The 26,688-nt window shown below is 40.3% G+C and overlaps 1 protein-coding gene across 12 annotated transcripts in view; it reads left to right on the top strand.

The window, feature by feature from the left end:
* Positions 1–26,688, top strand: part of TMEM232 (transmembrane protein 232) — a 346,766-nt gene that overhangs the window by 234,158 nt on the left and 85,920 nt on the right. Inside the window, exon 15 of one of the 12 annotated variants that reach the window (XM_061424544.1) lies at positions 15,712–17,796. The exons of the other annotated variants lie outside the window; for them this stretch is intronic. Within the exon in view, the coding sequence (XP_061280528.1) occupies positions 15,712–15,786 (75 nt within the window). The 3' untranslated portion in view covers positions 15,787–17,796. Of the gene's footprint in view, positions 1–15,711; positions 17,797–26,688 lie in introns of those variants that run through there. 12 annotated transcript variants of the gene reach the window in all.

Here is a 26,688-nt window from a genome sequence, read left to right as displayed (position 1 = left end):
GTTTTTTATATACAAGACTTCTAACCAAGCCAGTACAGCAAGGTCATGTTTTAAGATCCAGAGCATGTCATCTCTTCTAACTGCTCCAAACACATAGGAAGGATATAAAAATAGTTTTTAAAATAAAAAATTTATACTCAAACCAAAAAAATAAAGAAAAACATATTCATAAGTCAAAACCACAAAAGAAATGAGTAGAAGTGAGTGAGGCTCAGCATGGTAGAGACTCCATGGGATTGGTTACACTGGGGATATCAAGGAATAAAAGCAGCCTACATGAGCTGGGGGTCATATCCAGGCTCACTGCCATAGCATTGTCATATAAATGGGGAAATGATAACTTCATGAAGAAGTTCTGTAGAACTGGCATTATGTCTTCCATAAAGGTTGGAGAGAATTAATTAATGAATTCATTGGGTATTTCCTTTCTTGGAAGAAATTTAACTATGAAATTCCATTCCTTTGCATTTATTTGAGTAGTCATATTGTACTCATTTCTTCTTGAATGAACTTTGATATTTACTGTTTTTGACTTCAAGGAATTTGCCTTTTGCATCTAAGCTGTTGAATTTATGAGCATTAAATTTTTTGTATTACTTGATTATTACCTTTTTATCGCTGTAGAATCTGTGATATTTCCCTTTTCATTCTGATGTTACCAATTTGTATCTTCCATTTTTTGTTTTAATTTTTGTTGGGTGAGTCTGTCTAGAGGTTCATCATTTTTATTGATCTTTGCAAAGAACACAACACATTTGGTTTCCATTTACTCTTGTGTTATTACCACTTTCAGTTTCATTGATTATTGTGCTTATACTTATACTTTCTTTTACCTGTTAGGGTTTAATTTTTCCTTTCTTTTACCTGTTTCTTAAAGTGGAAGCTTAGCTCATCAATTTGAGACATTTTGCTTTCTGATATAAGCACTTAATGTTACACATTTCCCTCTAAGCTCTGCTTTAACTGCATTCTACACATTTTATTTGTTTTCAATTGAAATTACCCATGTGACTACCTCTTTTGACCCATGGGTTCTTTAGAGTATATAGTTTAATATCCTTGCTGCTGCTTTCTAATTTAAGGGTTACTTTGGTAGTCTTAGACGGAGGATCCCTAGGCTACAGTCCATGGGGTTGCAGAGTCAGACACGACTGAGTGATTTAACTTAGAATAAGCTATTTATGATTTTTACAGTCTTGTTGTTGTTCAGTCACTGTCGCATCTGACTCTTTGCAATTCCATGGATTGCAGTGCTCCAGGCCTCCTTGCCCTATACTATCTCCAGAAGTTTGCTCAAATTCATGTTCATTGTGTCAGTGATGCCATCCAACCATTTCACCCTCAGTCGCCCCCTTGTCCTCCTGCCCTCAATCCTTCTGAGCATCAGGGTCTATTCCAATGGGTCAGCTCTTTGCATCACTTGGTCAAAGTATTGAGCTTCAGCATCAGTCCTTCCAATGAATGTTCATGGTTGATTTCCTTTAGGATTGGCTGACTTGATCCCCTTGTAGTCCAAGGGACTCTCAAGAGTCTTCTCCAACATCACAGTTCAAAAGCATCAATTCTTCGGTGCTCAGCCTTTTTTATGGACTAGCTCTCACATCCACACATGGCTACTGGAAAAACTATAGCCAAAACCTTTGACAGTGTGGATCACAATAAACTTTGGAAAATTCTGAAAGAGATGGGAATACCAGACCACCTGACCTGCCTCTTGAGAAATCAGTATGCAGGTCAGGAAGCAACAGTTAGAACTGGACATGGAGCAACAGACTGGTTCCAAATAGGAAAAGGAGTACGTCAAGGCTGTATATTGTCACCCTGCTTATTTAACTTTTATGCAGAGTACATACATCATGAGAAATGCTGGACTGGATGAAGCACAAGCTGGAATCAAGATTGGCGGGAGAAATATCAATAACCTCAGATATGCAGATGACACCACCCTTATGGCAGAAAGTGAAGGGGAACTAAAAAGCCTCCTGATGAAAGTGAAAGTAGAGAGTGAAAAAGTTGGCTTAAAGCTCAACATTCAGAAGACGAAGATCATGGCATCTAGTGCCATTACTTCATGGGAAATAGATGGGGAAACAGTGGAAACAGTGTCAGACTTTATTTTTCTGGGCTCCAAAATCACTGCAGATGGTGACTGCAGCCATGAAATTAAAATACGCTTACTCCTTGGAAGGAAAGTTATGACAAACCTAGATAGCATATTCAAAAGCAGAGACATTACTTTGCCAACAAAGGTCCAGCTAGCCAAGGCTATGGTTTTTCCTGTGGTCATGTATGGATGTGAGAGTTGGACTGTGAAGAAGGCTGAGCACCAAAGAATTGATGCTTTTGAACTGTGGTGTTGGAGAAGACTCTTGAGAGTCCCTTGGACTGCAAGGAGATCCACCCAGTCCATTCTGAAGGAGATCAGCCCTGGGATTTCTTTGGAAGGAATGATGCTAAAGCTGAAACTCCAGTACTTTGGCCACCTCATGTGAAGAGTTGACTCATTGGAAAAGACTGATGCTGGGAGGGATTGGGGGCAGGAGGAGAAGGGGACGATAGAGGATGAGATGGCTGGATGGCATCCCTGACTCAATGGACGTGAGTCTGAGTGAACTCCGGGAGTTGGTGATGGACAGGGAGGCCTGGTGTGCTGTGATTCATGGGGTCGCAAAGAGTCGGACAGGACTGAGCAACTGAACTGAACTGATACAGACCTTTCCTGGCAAAGTGATGTCTCTGCTCTTTAATATGCTGTCTAGGTTGGTCATAGCTTTTCTTCCAAGGAGCAAGCATCTTTTAATTTCATGGTTGCAGTTATCGTCTGCAGTGATTTTGGAGCCCAAGAAAAAAATCTGTCACTGCTTCCACTATTTCCCCATCTATTTGCCATGAAGTGATGGAATGGGATTTCATGATTTTAGTGTTTTGAATGTTGAGTTTTAAGCCAACTTTTTCACTCTTCTCTTTCACCTTCATCAAGATGCTCTTTAATTCCTCTTTGCTTTCCATTAGAGTGGTATCATCTGAAAATGTGTTAATTATATAGAGTTGGTTGATAGTGCTGTTTTAGGCTCTGATATCCTTATTGATTTTCTGTCTACTTGTCATAATAATTACTGAAAAAGAATTGCTGAAATGCCTAGGTATTATGGACACTTCAAATCCAAATTATGGATTTATCTTTTTTCTCTTTTCAGTTCCATTATTGTTTGCTTCATGTATTCTTAGGTCCATGGACACTTAGGATTGTTTTTTATTCTTCGTGAATTGATTTTTTCCATTATTTTGTAATGTTATTTTTGGCTCTCATAATATTCCTTGTTCTGAAGTCTATGTCACATTGCCTGAGGTATTTATGTTTTATAATTGGCCTTTATTTCTTGGCTTATGGAATTAAAACTGAGTGTTAGTTGTTATAAAGTGAAACAGTTGAAGAACTGAGCAGGCTGATTATGATGAATAATTCAAGTAAGGAAGCCAGGGCTTAGTGAGTTCAGACCAGGCAACAGAGGCTCAAATGTGAGGCTGAGATAAGGAAACTGAGGCCCCGGAAGCCGTATGACACCCAGCTGGTTAGTGGCAGAGCCAGGCTAGCGTCCTCACCCTGGGTAATCCCTAGTTCCACGAAAGTGAAAAGCAGCCTGCCAATGGATCTGCCCTGAATGAGCTCCTTACAATCTAATGGTCCTAAACTTATCCAGTAGAGTTATAAAGTCAGGTCGCTTATTCCTGAGGTCCTCAGAATGGGGAATTCACTTTTGTTTGGTAAGAGAAATTATAGGGAACAGCTCATTGTGCTGCAGGGAAGTGGATGAAAGGAAGTCGTAAAGTCATTGTCCATATTCTCTAAGATGAGACTGTTGACAAGGCACAGCGATTTCTTATGCCATCAGTGAAGCAGTCACTTTTCAGGAGCAGTGGGGCCCTCAGAGACAGCTCCAGGTTTTGGGACACTGGCTTCATGGATTTGCTGTTACTTTATGGTTTTCCAGGTTTGACTAACAAGCTGTCTAGTAAGCATGTCACACATTGAAAAGAGTATACGCGTGAATTCAAGTACAGTACTTTCCATTCTTTTTGGAAATGAACACTGTCCTTTATCACTTTGGGAGGGGAAATTATGATTGACAAATGCAGTTGTCATAAAGTCATTAGTACATTGCTTTTTAAATTTGCTCTTCCAATGTTGCTTTTCCTCCTAAACAGACTAATACAGAAAATGAAGACACTAGGCTATATATTGGGAAATCCGTTGTTGAAATGTTTTTTTATCCCCTACCCTTTCTTTCATTTCCTCTTATTCAAAATGCTACAGGAATCTTGAGATTTTTTATAGCTATCCCTTTTAAGATACATTTTCAGAATCTTCTCAGAGAAGATTTGATGGAATCTTTTTCCGTCTCAGTAGGAGAATCCTAATTTACATCTCCTCATGGGTTGTCATGGCTTAAATTGATCTACACTGACCTGGTTTATTTTAAATCAATTCAAGATTTTTTTCTGTGTGCACACAGAACCGACTACTACCTGTGCTTCAGATACTGCAAAATCAATCCCAAGGAGATTTAAGCAACCTGGATGGGTTCTTCAAATAAAAGTGTACTCAGGGTTGCACTGTTCAAAATTGAGAGGGGCACTGAGGCGCAACGAAGAAGCTGGAAGAGTTCAACCCACCAGCTAGTCAAGAGTTGCATTGGTTGTCTGTGATGCAAGATACATTTTGCCCCACCTAATGTCTAATTATTATTTTTTACCATCTGCAGTGATTGCCAAACAATCAAATCAAATAGCATTATATTTCTTTTAAGTATATGTTGTTTTTTTGTGGCAAGAGGGACAGTTGTTATTCTACTCCAGTTGTAAAGGTTGTAGCAGATTATTTCTTAGAGCCAAAATTCTGTAGCCAGCTTTACTTTAGAAGAGGTGAAAGAATCAATCTAAATTGAATAGGGGTCTATAGTAGTTTACTTTGCTAGAACATGCTGTGCTATTTAGCCAGATCCAACAAAAATAGCAGTTGGAACTTCTCTCAGTATTTCAGCACTTGCTTGTAAACACATTTTCCCTTAAGTAAATTGCTGAACTATAAAAAGGTATACTTCTCATTGTACTTAGAAAAAGATCTCATACTTGGAAATATATTATTAAGCTTTTAAAATACCAAATGTGCAATAAATGCTGTTCATAAATGCTTATAATATTAAGTATTAATATAGTAATACTGTTAACAAGGTAAAGGGATATGAGTTCCTAGAAGGGAAAGCAAAATTCATGCTGGAAGAAATTAGGAAGTGTTTAATTGATAGTAAGTCACTTAACTTAGGCCTTAAGGAGGAAATAGATTTTGCACATGGGAAAAAAATTATATGTGAAAAGAACAGTATAAACAAGTTCATTGAAGGAGAGGATTACGGGAAATTTTGAAAACAGTGACTAGAAAATTTAGGCACTCACTGCATGAGGAAACAATGAAAGATGAGGTGGAACAGGACTGCTATGGCCAGATAATGGTGACCCCTGCAGACCGCCCCCTGCCCCAACTTTGCTTTTTAAGCTATGAGGAGCCATCGTTTTAGGGCTATGGAAACACATCATTAAATAACAGGATTTAGTCATAAAAGCGTTATCTAAAAGGCATATTTTCAGAGTGTCTTTAACTTCAGGAAAATATGCTATGTTCTGGAGATAAAAGGGAGTATCTTTGCTTTCAAGGGATTTTGAGTTTAAAGGAAGAGATAGAAAGAAAAGAAAGTGAAGTCACTCAGTCGTGTCCGACTCTTTGTGAGCCTGTGGGGCCGTAGCGACCAGGCTCCTCCGTCCATGGGATTCTCCAGGCAAGAATGCTGGAGTGGGTTGCCGTTTGATGTGCAAATAAAAAGCCTTTGAAGGTTGACAGAGCAGGGTAGGAAGGAAACAGAGGAGAAAATGATGTCAGAGGACACTTTCAGCTCCAGAAACAAGAAGATCTAGAATTACCAGTGGCCCTTCTCTCCTGTTCCATCAGATCCAGCTGTGGCCCCTTCCCAGGTGACCCGCGCAGGCACTCTTGCCCTGGGCCCCCCAGCTCACTGCCCCGGTGCGGTGGTCCCCGGGAGGCAGGGTCTCCCGACTCGGCTCCCGCACCCCGTAGTCAGATGAGAACCAAGAGGATGGGCCTGCGGGCTGTCTGTCCGAGACCACGCAGTGAGCGCCGCTGGACGCGAAGGAGCCTCTGCCAGAGAACCAGTCTGGCTCGGGGCGGGGGTTTCGGAGCCCCGGGAACGCGGGAGAGCCTGGTATAGCCGGGTTTCCTTGCTTCCATCTTCTCAGTTAGAACCTGTCTGACACCTGTTCTCATTGGCTAGGGCTCGTGTTAAATTGTTGTTGAATCTTGTGATTAGTTTCCACCTGCACTTGTGAGGGTAAACCGCGAGGGTGAATCCAGGAGATCTACTTTAGCGAGATTGAACAAGCGACAGGTTACAAGATGGACCAAAAGTTCAGAGGTTTGGCGGTAATAAAGTACATGTGAGTGTGTCAAACGTGATTAGAGCGTAGACAACGGAGATGAAAACCAAGCAAAAACCTGGAAACACAGCTTTAGGAAGCTATTTGGACGTGAAGAGCAAGAGAGGAAGGAAAGTAACTAGAGCAAGCCGGGGATGCTGAGTCTAGGTGGTTCAGAGGTTGATGGCGCTTTTATGAAAACAGGGAACAAGGAAAAGGGACACATTTTAGAAGGCTCATTAGCCTTTTGAAAGCAAGAATCTGCTTTGTAGTTCCAGAATCTGATAAGAGTTGAGTACTTGGTAAGTGCTCCAGAAATATTCATTTAATTAATGACAAATTTTAAAAATTATTTCAGTTTTAGATATACCGAGCTTTTAGTGTCACTAAAATATGCAAGTAGAGATGTCCACTTATTAGTTGCAAATCCTCTTAGGAAGAAGTGTCATTAAGTCTCCATGATTACAGTGAACAGAGTGATGGCAAGCAGAGAAAACTCCGGAACAATCCCTTTAGTTAGAGGGAAAGAAAATTCAGAGAAAGCATAAACACAGCAGATGGAAGAGGGAAAATGGAAAGAAAAAAAAAGTCTCAGAAGACAGAAAAAAATGTCTCCAAATAGAGAATTTTTAAAAAGGGCTAGTTAGGCACATTCTGTGACATGGACTTGTTAAGAACAAAAAATAATCATTTCACTTTACAATTAAAGATTAAAAAACAGTTGTATTTTTAACAATTTTGTAAATGGTTTTTACTTTCTTTATGAAACTTTAGGGACATGGAAATAAAACAGTATATATTATAAAAGTACAAATTGTCTATGATCACATCTCTTTGAAATAAGTGCTGCTAAATTTGGCATATTTCCTTAAGGTTACTTTAACTATATGGAACTAGTCAGTGGAAAATGCATCAGTTGTCAAATGCACCGTTTGGCAATATAAAATTACCTTTGTTAAGCTGTATAATGGTTTTTGCCTTAAATTCCACTTTGTCTGAAAACAGGACTGAAACTCCTGATATTTTAATGCTTGGATTTTCCTAACAAATCATTCTTATTCCTTTTAATTTTAACATCATTTTGTTTCAATAGTCTCTTGTAAGCAATATTTAGTTTTTTCTTTGGCTTCTATAGAACTAGTGGCCTTTACTTTTATTGCTACAGTTTGGGTGTCTTGCCTTCTCTTTGTTTTATATACTATTTAGAGTTTGTTATTTCTCTTTTGATTTGCTTCAATTATTAGGAAGGCACGTATTCTGGCTTTAATTATTCTCATGAGTACATTCACAGTTCTCAAGAAATGCTACATGTCAAAGGTTACCAAAGGCAATAATAAAATATATGTTTTGCATCATATCTCCCTTTTGATCATTTCCCCACTCCATATGAGAGGGAGAATGTAACACACATTTACGTCTTTTTACTCAGCTTTCTCACATTTTAAAACTATAATGTGTATTTTGAGATCCATATAATACTTCCCTGGTGGCTCAGCTGGTAAAGAATCCGCCTGCAATGCAGGAGATCTGGGCTCAATCCCTGGGTTGGGAAGATCCCCTGGAGAAGGGAAAGGCTACCCACTCCAGTGTTCTGGAGAATTCCATGGACCATATAGTCCATGGGGGTCACAAAGAGTCAGACACAACTGACTGACTTTCACTTTCATAATAGTATTTAAATTTACTAAATATTTTCTCTTAAAGCAGCATTCTAATTTTATCCAACTTTTAAAACTAATTGGCATTCATTTATTGGCTACAGTGGGTCTTGCTGTGGTACACGAGATCTGTGTTGTCACACGGGGTCTCTCACCAGGGCACGTAGACGCTGATGGTGGTGGAGGGTTCAGCTGCTACTCAGCACACAGGATCCTGGAACCCCAGCTAGGGACTGAACCTGTGTCCCCTGCGTTGCCAGGCAGATCTTTAACCTCTGGACCACCAGAGACGTCCCTATCTAACTTTAAAAAAACTTTATATGCGTATAGTTGATTTACGGTGTTGTTCCAGTTTTTGAAGTCAGAGAGCGGGATTCTTCCAGCTCTGCTTTTTATTCTCAGGATTGCTTTAGCTCTTTGGGGTCATTTGTGTTTCCATACGAATTAAAACATTTTTTTTGGTTCTGGTTCTGTTAAACAATGCCATTGGCAATTTGATAGGGATTGCATTGAATGTGTAGATTGCCTTGGGAAGTATAGTCATTTTGACAGTATTGATTCTTCTGATCCAAGATCATGCTGTGTCTCTCCATCTGTTTGAGTTATCTTTGATTTCTTTCATCAGTGTCTTATACTTTTCAAAGTACAGGTCTTCTGCCTCCTTAGATACGTTTATTCCTAGGTATTTTTTCCTTTTTGTTGCAATGATGAATGGAATTTCTGATTTTTCTTTCTGATTTTTCATTGTTCATATATAGGAATGCAAGAGATTTCTGTGTATAAATTTTGTACCCTGTAATTTTACAAGATTCATGGATTAGCTCTAGTAGTTTTCTGGTAGCTTCTTTACAATCTTCTATGTATAGTATCATGTCATCTGTAAACAGTGACAGTTTGACTTCTTCTTTTCCAGTTTGAATTCCTTTTATTTCCTTTTCTTCTCTGATTGTCATGGCTGGGACCCAAAACTATGTTGCATAAACGTGACAGTAGTGGATATCCTTGTCTGTTCCTGATCTTAGAGGGAAAGCTGTCAGCTTTTTAAGTTTTGTTTCTTCTGCATATACGGGATGGTGTATCATTCTTCTTGCCTCCCAACAGTTTAGAGATTCTTTTGGAAGTTCTCTCCAACTTGCCATGTATTAAAGAGAGTTCTATATAGGACTAGTATTTCCGAACAGACTGGATTTACAGATGATCCTGGTGTCCCTCTTTACACATCCGCATGCTAGTGGAAGCCTCACTGAGATCCACAGCCTGGTGGCACACTGATAGCCAGAGTGCCAGCATGGTTCCCAGTCTCCACCAGGCTTTTTTCTAATGTGGCTACATTGGAATGTGAGGAGCTTATTTTCCTATCCATTCTACCTAGATCTCTAAACTCTAAACAGTGCTGTTATCCTCAGTCTGTTTGGGAAGCAGGGCCCTTCCCAAATCTGCAAGATTCTGCTACCCTTGCCCCCAGTAGAATTTCATTTGTGGTAAGTAACCTTTGTAGGATATGATATAATCCTGCCCATCAATTTTTAAATTATTTTTTTGTGATCTACAGGAGCTAACTGTATGTATGGGAGAGATGATAATGGGAGAGGGAAAGTGCCTTTCTCTAAGTGCTGCAAAAATCAGTGCTTGTATTCATGGCTGGAGAAGGCAATGGCACCCCACTCCAGCACTCTTGCCTAGAAAATCCCATGGACGGAGAAGCCTGGTAGGCTGCAATCCATGGGGTCGCTAAGAGTCAGACACGACTGAGCAACTTCCCTTTCACTTTTCACTTTCATGCATTGGAGAAGGAAATGGCAACCCACTCATGCATGGAGGAGCCTGGTGGGCTGTCATCTCTGGGGTTGCAGAGTCGGACATGACTGAAGCGACTTAGCAGCAGCAGCATTGATGGCTGGTAAAGACCTTGGGAGCAAATTGTTATAGAGTCAGGACTGTCTCCTCCCATGTGAGCATTTCCATCTGTTTCCATTTGAACCGTACTGGTGGGTCCTCACTTGCATTTTGAAATCCAATTCCAATGACTCGTATGTCACCAAAGCTTGCCTCATGGTAATATAGATTCTGGGTTATGCTCCACTTTTCTGTGTCCTCCCCAATCATATCCCAATCAAGAATATATTATAATTGATTAGAGTGAGAGTGTTCCTGTTCAGTCACTCAGTTGTGTCCAACTCTGTGACCCCATGGATTGCAGCACACCAGTCTTCCCTATCCTTCACTATCTCCTGAAGTTTGCTCAAACTAGCATCTGTTGAGTTGGTGATGCCATCCAAACATCTCATTCTCTGTCCCCTGCCCCTCCCCACCTTGTCTTCCTGCCTTCAACCTTGCCCAGCATCAGGATCTTTTCCAACGAGCTGGTTCCTTGCATCAGGTGACCAAAGTAATTGGAGCTTTAGCATCAGTCCTTCCAATGAATGTTTAGGGCTGATTTCTTGACTGATTTGGTCTTCTCGCAGTCCAGGGTATTCTCAAGAATCTTCTCCAGCATCACAATTCGATGGCATCAATTCTTTGGTGCTTAGGGATACTGCAAACCTAGCATTAGTGTATTTTAAAGATATGAATTATTTTCAGAATTTGGTCCTTTTAGCTATTATTAACAACAAATTCCAAAGAAAGGCAATGCCAAAGAATGCTCAAACTACTGCACAATTGCATTTATCTCACACACCAGTAAAGTAATGCTCAAAATTCTCCAAGCCAGGCTTCAACAATACGTGAACCGTGAACTTTCAGATGTTTAAGCTGGTTTTTAGAAAAGGCAGAGGAACCAGAGACCAAATTGCCAACATCTGCTGGATCATTGGAAAAGTAAGAGAGTTTCAGAAAAACATCTGTTTCTGCTTTATTGACTATGCCAAAGCCTTTGACTGTGTGGATCACAATAAACTGTAGAAAATTCTGAAAGAGATGGGAATACCAGACCACCTGACCTGCCTCTTGAGAAATCTGTGTGCAGGTCAGGAAGCAACAGTTAGAACTGGACATGGAACAACAGACTGTTTCCAAATAGGACAAGGAGTATGTCAAGGCTGTATATTGTCACCCTACTTATTTAACTTGTATGCAGAATACATCATGAGAAACACTGGGCTGGATGAACCACAAGCTGGAATCAAGATTTCCAGGAGAAATATCAACAATTTCAGATATGTAGATGATACCACCCTTATAGCAGAAAGTGAAGAAGACTTAAAGAGCCTCTTGATAAAAGTGAAAGAGGAGAGTGAAACAGTTGGCTTAAAACTCAACATTCAGAAAATGGCATCTGGTCCCATCACTTCGTGGCAAATAGAGGGGGAAACAGTGGAAATAGTGGCAGACTATTTTTTTGGGCTCCAAAATCACTGCAGATGGTGACTGCAGCCGTGAAGTTAAAAGACGTTTACTTCTTGGAAGAAGAGTTATGACCAACCTAGATAGCATATTAAAAAGCAGAGACATTACATTGCCAACAAAGGTCCATCTAATCAAGGCTATGGTTTTTCCAGTAGTCATGTATGAATGTGAGAGTTGGACTATAAAGAAAGCTGAGTGACAAAGAATTGATGCTTTTGAACTGTGGTGTTGGAGGAGACTCTTGAGAGTCCCTTGGACTTCAAGGAGATCCAACCAGTCCATCCTAAAGGAAATCAGTCCTGAATATTCATTGGAAGGAGTGATGTTGAAGCTGAAACTCCAATGCCTTGGCCACTTGATGCAAAGAGATGACTCATTGGAAAAGACCCTGATGCTGGGAAAGATTGACGGCAGGAGGAGAAGGGAACAACAGAGGATGAGATGGTTGGATGGCATCACTGACTCAATGAACATGAGTTTGAGTAAACTCCAGGAGTTGGTGATGGACAAGGAGGCATGGTGTGCCCCAGTCCCTGGGATCACAAAGAGTCAGACACAATTGATCAACTGAACTGACTGAAGAACAAATTATTTGTAATATACCTCACAATTATGTAAACATGCCAGCATGTTAAGAAACCATAGTTGAGAACTAGAATAGAATAGGCTTCCCTTGTGGCTCAGGTAGTAAAGAATCTGCCTGCAATGCAGGAGACCTGGGTTCTATCCTTGGGTTGGGAAGATCCCCTGGAAAAGGGAAAGGCTACCCACTCCAGTATTCTGGCCTGGAGAATTCCACAGACTGTATAGTCCATGGGGTCACAGTCGGACACAACTGAGCGCCTCTCACTTTCAGTAGTTTAGCCTCAAGCCTAAAGTCCTATCCTATTATCTTTTCTAACCAGCAACGGTTGAGTCATTCAGAGGTAGAAAAGTGAGGGAAAAAATATATTATCTTATATGTCCCCATTAGCCCATCCCCATATCTGTATGTTACTATGGAAATCAATTGCTCCTCTGGTAAGACACCTCTTCCAGTCTTTGATATTCTCTAACTATTCTGTTTCAATACCTATTGAAATAGTCCCACATCATTAAGTATTTCTTGTTCAGTCTGCACAATTGTCAGAGTAATACCTTTGAAACAGAATTTTGATCATACTATTTCACCGCTTAAAGACCTTCAAAGACTGCAAGGATGTTGTAATGAATGAAGGTAATGTCTTCACACAGAACGGTGAAATTCAGAGTCCTTATTTTCCACCTGTTATCTCCTTTCTCTCTCTAGGAGCCACAATGACACCTCAGGTAGGAGTCTGGGCTATGTCCCTGTCTGATACTAAGGAAAAGGCCTATAGATATCTGGGGGTTCCCCAAGGAAATGACTTTACTCTTGTGCTAGACAGAGCCTAAAAAAGCCTCCAGTGGTCCCTGCTTCTTGATGTTTATGCCCTTGTATACTCCCCCCCCTTTTTTTTTTTTACTGTTTTTATAAATTTAATTTTTATGTTGTAGTTGATTTACAATGCTGTGTTAGTTTTGTATGTACAGTGAAGTGATTCGGTTATGCATGTATACATATCCATTCTTTTTCAGATTATTTTCCTATTTAGGTTATTACAGAGTATTATGTAGAGTTCCCTCAGCTATACAGTAGATCTTTATTGATTATATACTTTATATAGTAATGTGTATATGTTAATCCCAACCTCCTAATTTTTCCCTCTGCACCATCTTTCCCCTTTCATGACCATAAGGTTGTTTTTGAAATCTGTGAGTCTGTTTCTATTTTGTAAATAAGTTTGTGTCATTTCTTTAGATATTTGTCCTTCTCTCTTACTTCACTGTATGCTAAATATGGTATCATATGTGTTTCTGAATGATTTCCCAACTTTACTTTCTGTTTCCTTTATCACTTTTAATTTTCCTGTTTCTAGTCGTGGCCTTTTCTTTTCCACCTAAAGAAGTTCCTTTAGGATTTCTTGTAGAGCTGGTTGGGTGCTGCCGAATTTTCTTAGCTTTTGCTTGTCTGTAAAGCTTTTGATTTCTCCATCAAATATGAATGAGAACCTTGCTGGGTAGGTGTATTCATGGTTATAGGTTTTCCCCTTTCATCACTTGAACTATATATTGTGCCACACCCTTCTGGCCTGCAGAGTTTCTGTTGAAAATCAGTTGATAACCTTATGGAGATTCCCTTGTATGTTACTTAATGCTTTGCCTTTGTTTTTAATTTTTGTCAATCTGATAACATGTGTCTGTTTGATTACCAGGTGTGTTGGGTTTATCCAGTATGGCACTCTCACGCATCCCAGACTTGCAGGTGTTTCCCTTCCCATGTTAGGAAGCTTTTCCTCTAGTAGCTCTTCAAATATTTTCTTAGGTTCTTTCTCTCTCTTGCCTCTTTCTGGGACCCTTATAATGCAAATGCTGGTGAGTTTAATGTTGTCCCAGAGGTCTCTTAGACTGTCCTCATTCCTTTTCATTCTTCTTTCTTTATTGTGTCCTGCAGCAGTGATTTCTATCAATCTATTTTCAGCTCACTTATTTGTTCTTCTGCTTCATTTATTCTGCTATTGATTTCTTCTAGTGTATTTTTCATTTCAGTTATTGTTTATCTCTGTTTGTTCTTTAAAGCTTCTGTGTGTGTGAGTCACTCAGTCGTGTCCAACTCTTTGTGACCCCATAGACTAGCCCTCCAGGCTCCTCCATGCATGAGATTTCCTAGCCAAGAATACTGGAGTGGGTAGCCATTCCCTTCTCCAGGGGATCTTCCCAACCCGGGGATGGAACCCAGGTCTCCTGCATTGCAGGTAGGTTCTTTACTATCTGAGCCACCAGAGATACCCAAACACAGCTGCTAAAACCTGGGATTGAACCAGGGACTTTGACATTTCTTGTATCCTCTTAGTCTGTGCCTCTATTATTTTTCCAAGATCTTGGATCATCTTCAGTATTATTACTCTGAATTCTTCTTCAGATAGACTGTCCATCTCCACAGCACTTAGCTGTTCTTTGGGGGTTCCGCCTTCGTCCTTCACCTGGAACATATTTCTCTGCCATCCTTTTGTGTAACTTTCTTTGTTTGTGGTCTCCACTCCGCAGGGAACTGCAGTTCTTGTTTCCAGGGTCTGCCCCCTGGTGTGTGAAGCTGGTCCAGAGGCTTGTGCAGGCGTCCTGGCGGGAGGGACTAGTGGCTGCCCACTTACTGATGGATGTGCAGAGGCACGAGAGCATACCTTTGCTGGCAGGCCATGTCAAGCGAGGTGTTTATAGGTGGCTGTGGGGTCAGGACAGCTTCACGTCTGCTGATGGGGCTGTGGTTCCACCCTGTTCATTGTTCGGCCTGAGGCATCCCAGCACTGGAGCTTGCAGGCTTTGGGTGGGGCCCAAGTGGTGACCTCAGGAGAGCTCACGCAGGTGAATGCTTTGGGAGCCTCGTCACTGGTCTCCTTGCCTCTGCAGTGAGCCACTGCGGACGCCTGCCTCCCCTGGAGAAACCCCCGAGCTCTGCGGTCGGCTCAGCCGTGACTCCTCAGGAGTCCCAGTGCTTTGCCCTGGGTCTCGGCGTGTGTAACATCTGTGCGCTCCCCCAGAATGGAGTCTCTGTCCCCCAATCCCTGGAGCTCCCGCTGGAGCCCCGTGGCCTTCAAAGCCAGACGCTCGGGGGCTCCTCCTCCTTCTGACGTCAGATGCCAGGCTGAGGGGCCTGACGTGGGGCTCAGAGCGCTCCTCTGACTCATCGGGGCTTCTCCTTGGGCGTAGAATGCCTTTTTAGGTAGTTTTGAGTCTTTCTTTTTTTTTAGTTGTCAGTGGCTCCTCAAAAGTTAGTCGTGAGGTTGGCATTTTCCTGAGAGGAGGTTCACTCGAGTCCTTCTGCCGCTGCTGCTGCTGCTAAGTCGCTTCAGTCGTGTCTGACTCTGTGCGACCCCATAGACGGCAGCCCACCAGGCTCCCCTGTCCTGGGATTCTCCAGGCAAGAACACTGGAGTGGGCCGCCATTTCCTTCTCCAGTGCATGAAAGTGAAAAGTGAAAGTGAAGTCGCTCAGTCGGGCCCGACTGTTAGTGACCCCGTGGACTGCAGCCCACGAGGCTCCTCCGTCCATGGGATTTTCCAGGCAAGAGTACTGGAGTGGGGTGCCATCGCCTGCTCTGAGTCCTTCTACGCCTCTTGTCTCCTGCCTCCTCGTATTTTCCCGCATGGTAATTTTAATCCAGGGTCACCTAGCGCGCAAGGCCGAACAGCAGCCCTCCAGAGGCTTCCGGTTCACGTGCCCGGAACCCGCAAACTGACCTTCGGCTTCCTGCCGGCCGCCGAGGGGCGGACGCGGCCTCCGCAGTCCCACGCAGCCGCAGTGGCGGCCAGCCCCCGCGTCGGAGCCCATGAGTGCGCCTGCTTCTTTTTTCTTGAATGTGGACTGGACTTAGTGATGCACTTGCAGCGAACAGAGTACGGCAGAAGTAAGGAGATGTCATTTCCAAGGTTGGGTTACAAAGGACAGGGGCTTCTGTCTTAGAGACTCTCTCTCACGCTCAGCAACCCTGAGGGGAATGAACTACCGGGTTTTCCCAGTGCGCGTCTTGAATGTCAAGCAGGCAACAGCAGTGAGGCCTGGGGCTCACCCACCCTCACCAGAATCTGCTTGGACCCTCCCCCTGCAGGAACTTTCTGCAGACTCTGCCAGCGTCTTGATCAGCGGCCCGTTGAGAGACCCTGAGCCAAAGGCCAGGCCCAAATCCCTGACCTAGAAAAACGGAAATGATGGGTGTTTGTTGCTTTAAGCTGCTTGTTTAGGGGTACTGTGTTATTCAGTAATATCATTAATATAATCACTTCCCAATCTCTCCATGATGAGGCCCATTAATTAATAAGCCCCAACAACCCATCCATGGCTTCCCCTCGCCTTTTTACTCTTTTGCCTTTTGTCATGAATAATTGAGAAGGGGCATGAAGACTATTTGGGGAATGATGGTTAATTTTCTCAAAAATAGTGATGGTTCCATGAGCATAATATATATATCATAGTGTATTAAATTATTTTGGAGAAGGAAATGGCAACCCACCCCAGTATTCTTTCCTGGAGAATCACCGTGGACAGAGGAGCCTGGCGGGCTAGAGTCCATGGGGTTGCAAAAAGTCAGACACAACTGAAGTGACTTAGCACACACACAGCACACATACCTTATTATTTGCTATTTATACCTCAATAAAGCTGTTAAAATATGACAGATATATAGGATAAACCAAATATTTGAAAAACAAACTCCAGTATAATAGACATGGAATGAAATAAATGTAAAAAAATAATGTAAAAATAAAATGTAAAGAAATAAAACTCAAAGAATACTGAAACAGTGCAAAATGATAGAAGGAATTTTTTTAATCTATAATAATTATCTTCTGAGAAATAAATGAAAATGTTTTCATCCATGAAAAAGGGAGGCTATAGAAAAAGAGCAGTGTGAGAAAGAAACTATTCTCAGAAATTAAAAATGTAATAATGGAAGCTAAAAATTCAACCGAAGGTTTGGAAGATAAAGTTTATGGGATCTCTAGAAAGTATAATAAAGACAAAGGAAAAATGGGAACAAAAAGATAAAATTAAAGACACAATTCAGGAGGTCTAACATTTGAATAAAGGGAGTCTTGAGCATGGAGGAGATATAAAGAAGACAAAGGGGAGTTATTTATCAATGAAATTTGAAAAATTAAACCCACATTTATACATTTAAGTGGCCCAAATAGTGCTCAAAAAATAAATTTGAAAAGACTTACCATAAGGCATTTTGTATTATTTATCATTGCTCGCATGCTAAGTCGCTTAAGTCATGTCCGACCCTCTGCAACCCTATGCACTATAGCCCACCAGACTTCTGTCCATGGGATTCCGTGCAAGAATACTGGAGTGGCTGCCACGTCCTCCAAGCGGATCTTCCTGACGCAGGGGTAGAGCCTGCCCCTCTCTTGTCTCCTGCACTGGCAGGTGGGCTCTTCACCACCAGCGCCACCTGGGGAGCCTGTGTTAGTTACCGCTGGTGCTCAGCGTGCCTGACTCCGCGACCCGTGGACTGTAGCCCTCCAGGCTTCTGTTCATGGGATTTCCCAGGCAAGAATGTCTGAGTACCCACTCAGCCATCTTGCCATTTCCTCCTCCAAGAGATCTTCCTGACCCAGGGATCATACCAGTGTCTCTTATGTCCCCTGCATTGTCAGGCAGATTCCTTACTGCTAGCGCCACCCGGGAAGCCCGTTAGTTACCATTGCTCTGTAATAAATGACTATGAAGAAAACAAAACAGGAGAGGGTGGGGAGATTTGGGAGAATGGCATTGACACATGCATAATATCATATATGAAACGAGTTGCCAGTCCAGGTTCGATGCACGATACTGGATGCTTGGGGCTGGTGCACTGGGACAACCCAGAGGGATGGTATGGGGAGGGAGGAGGGAGAAGGGCTCAGGATAGGGAACACATGTATACCTGTGGCGGATTCATTTTGATATATGGCAAAACCAATACAATATTGGAAAGTTAAAAAAATAAAATTTAATTTAAAAAAAAAGAAAACAAAACTATACATTATCTTACAGTTTCATTGGGTCAAGAATCCAAACATATTAATAACTTAGTTGGGCCTACTGTTTCAGAATCTCTCACAAGGCTGCAATCAAAGTGTTGGTCAAAACTAGGGTCTCATCTGCAGGCAAAGCAGGGAAGGCTCATCTTCTAAGATTACTCACAAATTAGGCAGGATTTAGTTCCTTGTGGTTACAAGACTAGCATCTCAACAATTTGCAGCCTTCTGGATACAGCCCATCCTTAGCTCTTGTCTTGTAGACCTCTGCAATATGGCAACATGATTTGCCAAAGCATAAATGCCAAGAAGGCAAAAGAGAATTTTCCAGTAAGACAAAAATCACATCTAATCATAGGAGTGATACCCATTACCTTTGTCATATTCTGTTGCTTAGAAACAAGTCATTGCATCAGCTGCATCCTCAGGAGAGATGTACATGGGGCATGAGTGCTAGGAGGTGGGGACTACTGGGACCTTCTTGAAAATCTGTCACACTCTTTGTGAAAATTGAAAAACTAAGGAAAAAGGAAGCTTAAAACTTCCTGTGATAGAGAGAACCATTAGCAGTCATAAAACATTTCATGTGCTTCTTTATTTTTCCCAGAAGACTTTCTTGCAGTTAGATGAGTAGTAATTCTTAACCAGGAGTGATTCTGCCTCCCAGGAGACCCTGGCAGTGCTAACAGACATTTGTCACAGTCGAGGGTGTCACCGCTATCTAGTGGACAAAGCCAGACATGTTGCTAAATATCCCACAATGTGTAAGACAACCACCCCCCACGGCCTCCCCCCACCCCAGCCCAGCAGAATAATGTATCTAGTCCACATGTCAATATGGTCGAAATTTAGAAACCCTGGGTTTGAATGACTTGTTTTTTGCCGAGTACCATGAGCAGAAGTGACACGATTTAATTTAATTGCCAAAGCAATTAAAAACTAGCGTCTTTCCTCTCAAGTCTTTCTCTGTCAAAGTGAACTTGAAAGCCACGTATTGAAATGGTGGCATTACACGACGGAAAGACCCTGAGTTCCCAGGTCACCAGATGGAGAATTCCTACTGAATTATATCAGAGTTTATGGAAGCAAGAAGTAAACATTTGTTTTGTTAGTTCTGATTTCAGCATTTGTCTATTGAGAAAATTAGCAATAAATAAATCATACAGTTTCAGAAAGAATAAACAGTCTACACAAATGCCTGGGAATCTGGATGGCATCAGATGCCATGAAAGCCAGCCTCAGAACCTAGAAGGCAGCAGAGCAGTTCCCCCAGTGCACTGAGGGACAGCGATACCTACTCTAGAATGATAAGTATCTGTTGGTATTTAAATATATTTGGTTTATAATGTTTGGAAACAGATAAGATTTCATATAAAACTTTATCTAACTGCATGCTGTTATTTAGTTTGGGTAGAGTTCAAATAACAAATGACATGAATTTATCCCTGCCTCAACTTATTAAATATATGGGCTTCCCTGGTGGCTCAGATGTTAAAGAATCTGCCTGCAATGTGGGAGACCTGGGTTTGATCCCTGGGTTGGGAAGATCCCCTGGAGAAGGAAAAGGCTACCCACTCCAGTATTCTGGCAAGAATTTCCTGGACAGAGGAGCTTGGCAGGCTACGGTCCATGAGGTTACATTATTAAATATAAGGGTAGAATAAATGCATTTTCATATTATTTACCTTTTAATCATCATCTTCTTAAGAGTCTCCTCCCAAATGAAGGGATAAATCAAGGGTAAGAAACAGACAACAATGAATTCAGAAAACACTGGCCCTAACAGAGACCAGTGGTCAGGAGTATTCCCAGGATGACTGTGATGGGAGCCTACCAGGTTCCAGCTGGTGTAAGAAGACACTTAAATGTAACATGTTCAAAACTGAAGTCCTCACTTATTCTCCATCCAACCTATGTCCCTGAAAGGGCTCTATGAGACTCAGTTAAGTTTTAGGAAACTTTATTCTAAATCACACTACACTACCTCATACTCATCCTTCCAGATTGGTTTTAAAGTTTTCTGGAATCTCCCTCTGCCTTGGGGCATGTTGTGCTTTCCCCTGCTTCATGAAATCAACTCCATAAGTTTCCATAAGCTGTCCTTAAAGAATTTTAATCTTGTTTTGCTATGTCTTTTGGCAACTTTCAATCACATCACAATCCTGTTGTGATAACCACACAGATTAAGTGTTTAAAACTAGATTAATGACCAGACTCCAGGCTCTAGTGACTAAATTGATGTAGGAGATTGTAGACAAGTTGAAATAGAAGATGGTTCCACAACGCTGGGGTATCAGTGGGCCGTCCGTGGCTCAGTATCCTACCAAATATTTAGGAGATTGTAGACAAGTTGAAATAGAAGATGGTTCCACAACGCTGGGGTACCAGCGGGCCGTCCATGGCTCAGTATCCTACCAAATACTGTATCTGGAAATGCAGGAAGAACTGTTTTAGTGTACACATCCGTTTTCACTCAATGGACTGAAAAGAAGTGAACAATCCATGACTTTGAGCTCCTCAGTTGCACTGTAATCTCTGTTCAGTGTGAAAGTGACACCTAAAACTTCCCAGCGTGCAGTGTGTAGGGGACCCACTAGATCAATAGTCTGGCTGACGAGGGAAAGTGAGACTGAAACGGTAGAGTCTGATGTCTGAGACAGACGATATCACTGGGAATGGCAGAAGCCTAGACCCTGGAGCCTTCACTGACTGGCAGTTCTTCATGCCTGGAAGAAACAGGATCACTACCCAGGATGAAGGTGTTGGATGGGTGAGAGCAGAACAATTTTTTAACTGTCACTGAGCAGACAATATCCATGGGGTATTTTAAAATTCAGGAACTACAAAGCAATAGCAATTCAATAGGTTCCAAATATTTTTAATGTGGGCCCAAGTAATGGTTATAGTCAAGTTGAAAACAAACTCTTTCTTTACTAACCTACTTTTTAAAAGTAGCCAAGGAGATTTATTTGATGTTAGTTGTTTTTTTTTCTTTTAATTTTGGAAAACTTTCTTGTAAATATCTGTGCTTTAAATCCTGTCCCTTCTAGGAAGCTGTGATCTTGAGGCTCTGTTATTTGGGCAAGGTAATTATAGTGAAAGAAAATAAAAATAATGGTGCAAGCATACTCAGATGCAATTTGCTACTTGAAACAATCACTCTTCCAAAATGAAAAATTAACATTGAGTTAAAATTTTTTCATTCATGTGCCCAGAAAATTACTTTTAAACCTCCTGCTTTAAAGATGTATGACAGATTTAATATGACGAAGTTGGGTTGTGAGTATGAAAATTATGTTTAAATGTATCTCTGAGGACATGATACATTCAGTTTCCAGAATGATCCATGTTTCCTAAAAAAATGATTTATGTTTCCTAAGAATGGATTAAAATGGAATTGGGGAAAAATGCTCCTGGAGTATTAATGGACAGTTCTATTTAAGAGCCAATTTTTGTATGCAATTGAGGTAAGGTTATTATAATAATAATAGATATTATAGATTATTATAATAGATTATTATAGTAATGATATGCTTTATACAAGTCCCATGGTAACCACAAAGCAAAAACCTTCAGTAGGTACACAAAAGATAAGCCCTAGCCACAGTAATTGGAGGGAAAAAGGATACAAAAGGAATCCACATTGGAATCCACATTTGAAAGTGAAACCATCACTGTTTGCAGATGACATGATACTACACATCAAAAATTCTGAAGTCACCACAGCTCGTCAGTGAATTTGATAAACGTTGCAGAATACAAAATTAATACACAGAAATATGATGCATTGCTATACACTAACAACTATCAGAGAAATTAAGGAAACCATCCCATTTACCACTGCATCAGAGTAATAAAATACCAAGATGGAAACCTACCTAACGAGGTAAAAGACCTATAGCCAGAAAACTGTTTAAGGTAATGATAGAAACTGAAGACAGCATAAAGCGATGGAAAGATAAACCGTGTTCTTGGATTGTAAGAAATTTGTTACAATGGCCAAATTACCCAAGGCAGTCCACAGATTCAGGGCAATCCCTATCAAAATACTAAGGGCATTTTTCACATAACTAGAACAAATAATTTTAAAATGTATACAGAAACACAAAAGACCCCAAAGGTAAAACAATCTTGAGAAAAGAAGAAGCTTTGCCTCATAAGAAAATCAGTATGGTACTGGCCCCAAAACAGACACACAGCTGCATGGAACAGAAGAGAATCCAGAAATGTTTACACACTTATAGTAGATTAATCTATGACAAGGAGCATTGGTATACAATAAAGTATCTTTAAAAAGTAGTGCTGGGATAGATGGACAGCTACATGTAAAAGAAAGACAGCAGGACATTCTCTAACACTACCTACAAAAATAAACTCGAAATGGATTAAACACCTAAGTGTAAAAATTGAAGTTCTAAATGTAAGACCAAAAACTCCTAGGGCAATACATAGGCTAACCTGTTTTGACATTCTGGGAGGCTCTTTCTGCTATAGTAAAAGAAATAAACAACTATGACCTATTTAATAGCTGTTGCACAAAAAAAGGCAACCATCAACAAAACAAAACAAAAAACCCCTGCTAAATGGGGAAAAATATCTGTAAATGGTATGACCAATAACAGGTTAACATCCAGAATCTATAAACAGCTCATGCAACTCAACATCAAAAACAATAAACAGCTCTGTTTCTAAAAAGGGCAGAAGATCTGAGTAGATGTTTTTTACAAAAAGGACACGCAGATGACCAACAGGCAGATGAAAAGATGATGAACATCACTAATCATATGGAAAATGCAAATTGAAATGACAATGAGATATCACCTCAGCCTTGCCAGAATGCCTTTCTCCAAAAAGAACACACATAACAAGTGTGAGCAGGAATGTGGAGAAAAGGGCCCTCATACACTGCTTACACATAACAAGTGTGAGCAGGCATGTGGGGAAAGGGCCCTCATACAGTGCTGTCACATAACAAGTGTGAGCAGGCGTGTGGGGAGAGGGCCCTCATACACTGCTGTCACCTTTGTTGAGGATGTAAACTGGTGCAGCCACTGTGGAAAACTCTGGAAATTTCTCAAAAAATTGAAAATGGAACTCCCGTATGCCCTAGCAGTTCCACTCCCAGGTACATATCCAAACAAGAAAAAGCACTAATTAAAAAACGTGCACCCCAATGTTCGTTGCAGTGTTATTTACAATTGCCAGGATATGGAAGCAACCTAAATGTTCATTAACAGGTGAATGGATAAAGAAAGTGTGGTATAGATGTACAATGGAACACTACTCAGCCATAAAAAGAATGAAACTTTTCCATTTGCAATATGGATTGACTTGGAGGATCTTATCCTAAGTGAAACAAGTCAGACAGAGGAAGACAAATACTTTACGATATCACTTATATGTGGAATCTAAAAAATACAATAAACTAGTGTAACTAGTAAGTAACTAACAAAACAGAAAGAGACTTACAGATACAGAGAATGAACTAGTCATTACCATAGGAAGGGGAGGAGCAGGACAGGAATAGGGGATAAAGAGGTATAAACTAATTTGTATAAAATAAGTAGCAAGGATATATTATCTAATAAATGAAATATCAATATTTATAAATGGAGTATAACCTTTAAAATTATAAATCTATTATAACCTATTATATAATATTATGCATCAAATATATCAATAAATTTTTTAATTTAAAAATACAAATTTTCAAAAAATGGATACTTTAGAAGGATCACACACCATGATCATGTGGGATTTACCCCTTGAATGCAAGTGTGGTTCAAAATACATAAATCAATAACTGTGATACACCACGTTAATAGAATGGAAGATGAAAACCATATTATTTCAGTAGATGTGATTATATTACATCTTCATGATTAGAAACGCTCAACAAATTAGGTATGGAAGGGACATGCTTCAGCATAACAAAGGACATAAATAATATGCCTACAGCTAACATTTTACTCAGTGGTGAAAAGCTGAAAGTTTTCTCTTTGATATTAGAAATAAGAGAAAGTTGCCCCCCTCACTGTTCATACTTAACATAGTACTGAAATTCCTAGTGATAGCAAGTAGTAGAAAGACTTTAATGGTTTTGCAAATGATGTGATTTTACATACAGAGAACTCAAAAGAGCCCACCAAGTTAAAACTGTTAAATGAATTCAGTACAGTTGCAGGATTAAAAAAAAAAATCAACATATAAAAATCAGCTGCTTTTCTAGACACTGACAATGATCTAACTTAAAAGAAATAAAGCAAGCAATCTTTTAATAATACTGTCAAAAAGAATAAAATACTTAGGAATAAATTTAACTAAGGAGATGACAGTTCCGTGCTGTCATCACTTGAATTTAGTGATGAAAGAAATTGGATATACAAATAAACTGAAAGATATTCTATGCTCATAAATCAGAAGATTTTAATATTGTTAAAGTGTTCCCACAAGCTAACGTGATCTATATATTCAGTGCAATCCCTATCAAAATTTCAATGACATTTTTCACATAAATAGAAAAAACAATTCTAAAATTTGTATAAAACCCCAAAAGACCTCAATTAGTTCAAGCAGTCCCAAGAAAGAAAGAAACTGCAGGCATCACATTCCCAATATCAAAATGTATAATCAAGCTGTAGTAATCAAGCTTCCCTGGTGGCTCACACAGTAAAGAATCTGCCTATAATGTAGGAGACCTGGATTCAATCCCTGGGTTGGGAAGTTCCCCTGGAGAAGGAAATGACAACCCACTCAAGTATTCTCACTTGGAGAATTCCATGGACAGAAGAGCCTTGTGGGCAACAGTCAGTTGGGTTGGAAAGAGTCAGACACGACTGAGCGACTAACACGCAGTAATCAGAGTAATCAAAACAGCATGGTGATGGCATAAAACAGACACACAGACCAGTGGAGCAGAGTGAAGAGCCAGAAACAGACTCATGTGTATGTGGGTGACTGATGCTTGACAAGGGAGCCAGGAACACTCACTGGGGAGCAGACAGTGTCTTCAATGATTGGTGCTAGGAAAACTGAACATTCACTTGTAAAAGAATGCAATCTGTTCTCCTATCTCATACCACTCACAAGAGTTAACCTGAAATGGACTTAAGTCTTAGATGTAAGAACTGAAACTATAAAATTCCTAGAGGAAAGCATAAGGGAAAGGGATCTTGACATTGGTCTTAGCAATGATTTTATGAAGTTGACACTAAAATCGGCAAGCAGGAGTACATGAAACTAAAAAGCTTCTCCACAGCAAAAGAAACAGATATGAAAAGGCAGCCTACGGAACGGAGTTAAATATTCCCAAACCGTCTATGAGATAAGAGTTAATGTTCAAAATATATAAGGAATTCTTACATGTCGACAGCAAATATTCAAATAATCAAATTAGAAAATAGCGAAGGACTGGAATAGACATTATTTCAAAGATATACAACAGCTGACAGGTACAAAAAGTGCTCAATATTGCTAATCATCAGGGAAATGCATATAATAAGCACAATAAGCCACCACCTCACTCCTGTTAGAATGGTTATTATCAAAAAGCAAAAGAGAGACGTGTTGGCAATGATGTCAAGAAAGGGGAACCTTTGTGCACTGTTGGTAGAAATGGAAATTGGTGAAGCCACTATGGAAAGCACTATGGAGGGTCTGCAAAACTGAAAAATAGAGCTAACATGTAAATAGCAGTTCGAATTCTGGGTATATATCCAAAGGAAACAAAATAAACATCTTGAAAAGATATCTGCACTCCCGTGGTTATTGCAGTATCGCTTACAATAGCCAAGACATGAAAACAACCTAACTGAACTTCAGCAAAATAATGGATAACAGAATAGCACTCAGCCACAAAAATAAATAAAATAATAATAATAATAATAAATAAAATATTACCATCTGCAGCAGGGTTTATAGACCTAGAGAATATTACGCCTAGTCAAATAAGTCAGACAGAGGAAGACAAGCACTGTATCACTCCATTTATATGTGTACTCTTAAAAGCAGAACTCACAGAAACAGAGGAGCTTGTTGAGGGTTGGGGAAGGGAGAGATGGGACGTGTTAGTCAAAGGTACAAACGTCCAATTGTAACATGCCCCCGTCCTGAGGCTCTAAGGTGCACATTGTTGACTGTAGTTAACAATATTGTATTAAATACTTGAACCTTGCCAAGAGAGTAGATCTTAAATGTTCTCATTACCCACATACAAAGGAGTTAGGTATGTGAAATAATGGAGGTGTTAATTAACCTTATTGTGGTAATCATTTTGTAATATAATTTGTCTTAAATTATGTGGTACAACTTAAATTTATACAATGTTATATGTCAGTTATATCTCAATAAAGCTGAAAGAGAAAGAAGAAACTGCAGTGGAACCGAGGAAGTCTTTGAGGAAGGAACGGGTTAAAGAGTATTCTAGTAATCAAATAATGAAACCTTCAACTTCCAAAAAGAAAAAATATAGAATTACTGGGACAAGTTTGGAATCAGTGAAAGGTCATATATCCATGCCTTTTTTGAAGATCATTATCCAGGCTGAACATCAAAATGAAAATAAAGTATACCAGTTCAGTTCAGTTCAGTCACTCAGTCATGTCCGACTCTTTGGGACC

Source organism: Bos javanicus, chromosome 7 (genome assembly GCF_032452875.1).
Source record: "Bos javanicus breed banteng chromosome 7, ARS-OSU_banteng_1.0, whole genome shotgun sequence".
Taxonomy (NCBI): Eukaryota; Metazoa; Chordata; class Mammalia; order Artiodactyla; family Bovidae; genus Bos; species Bos javanicus.
This window is presented reverse-complemented; position numbering and strand designations above follow the sequence as displayed.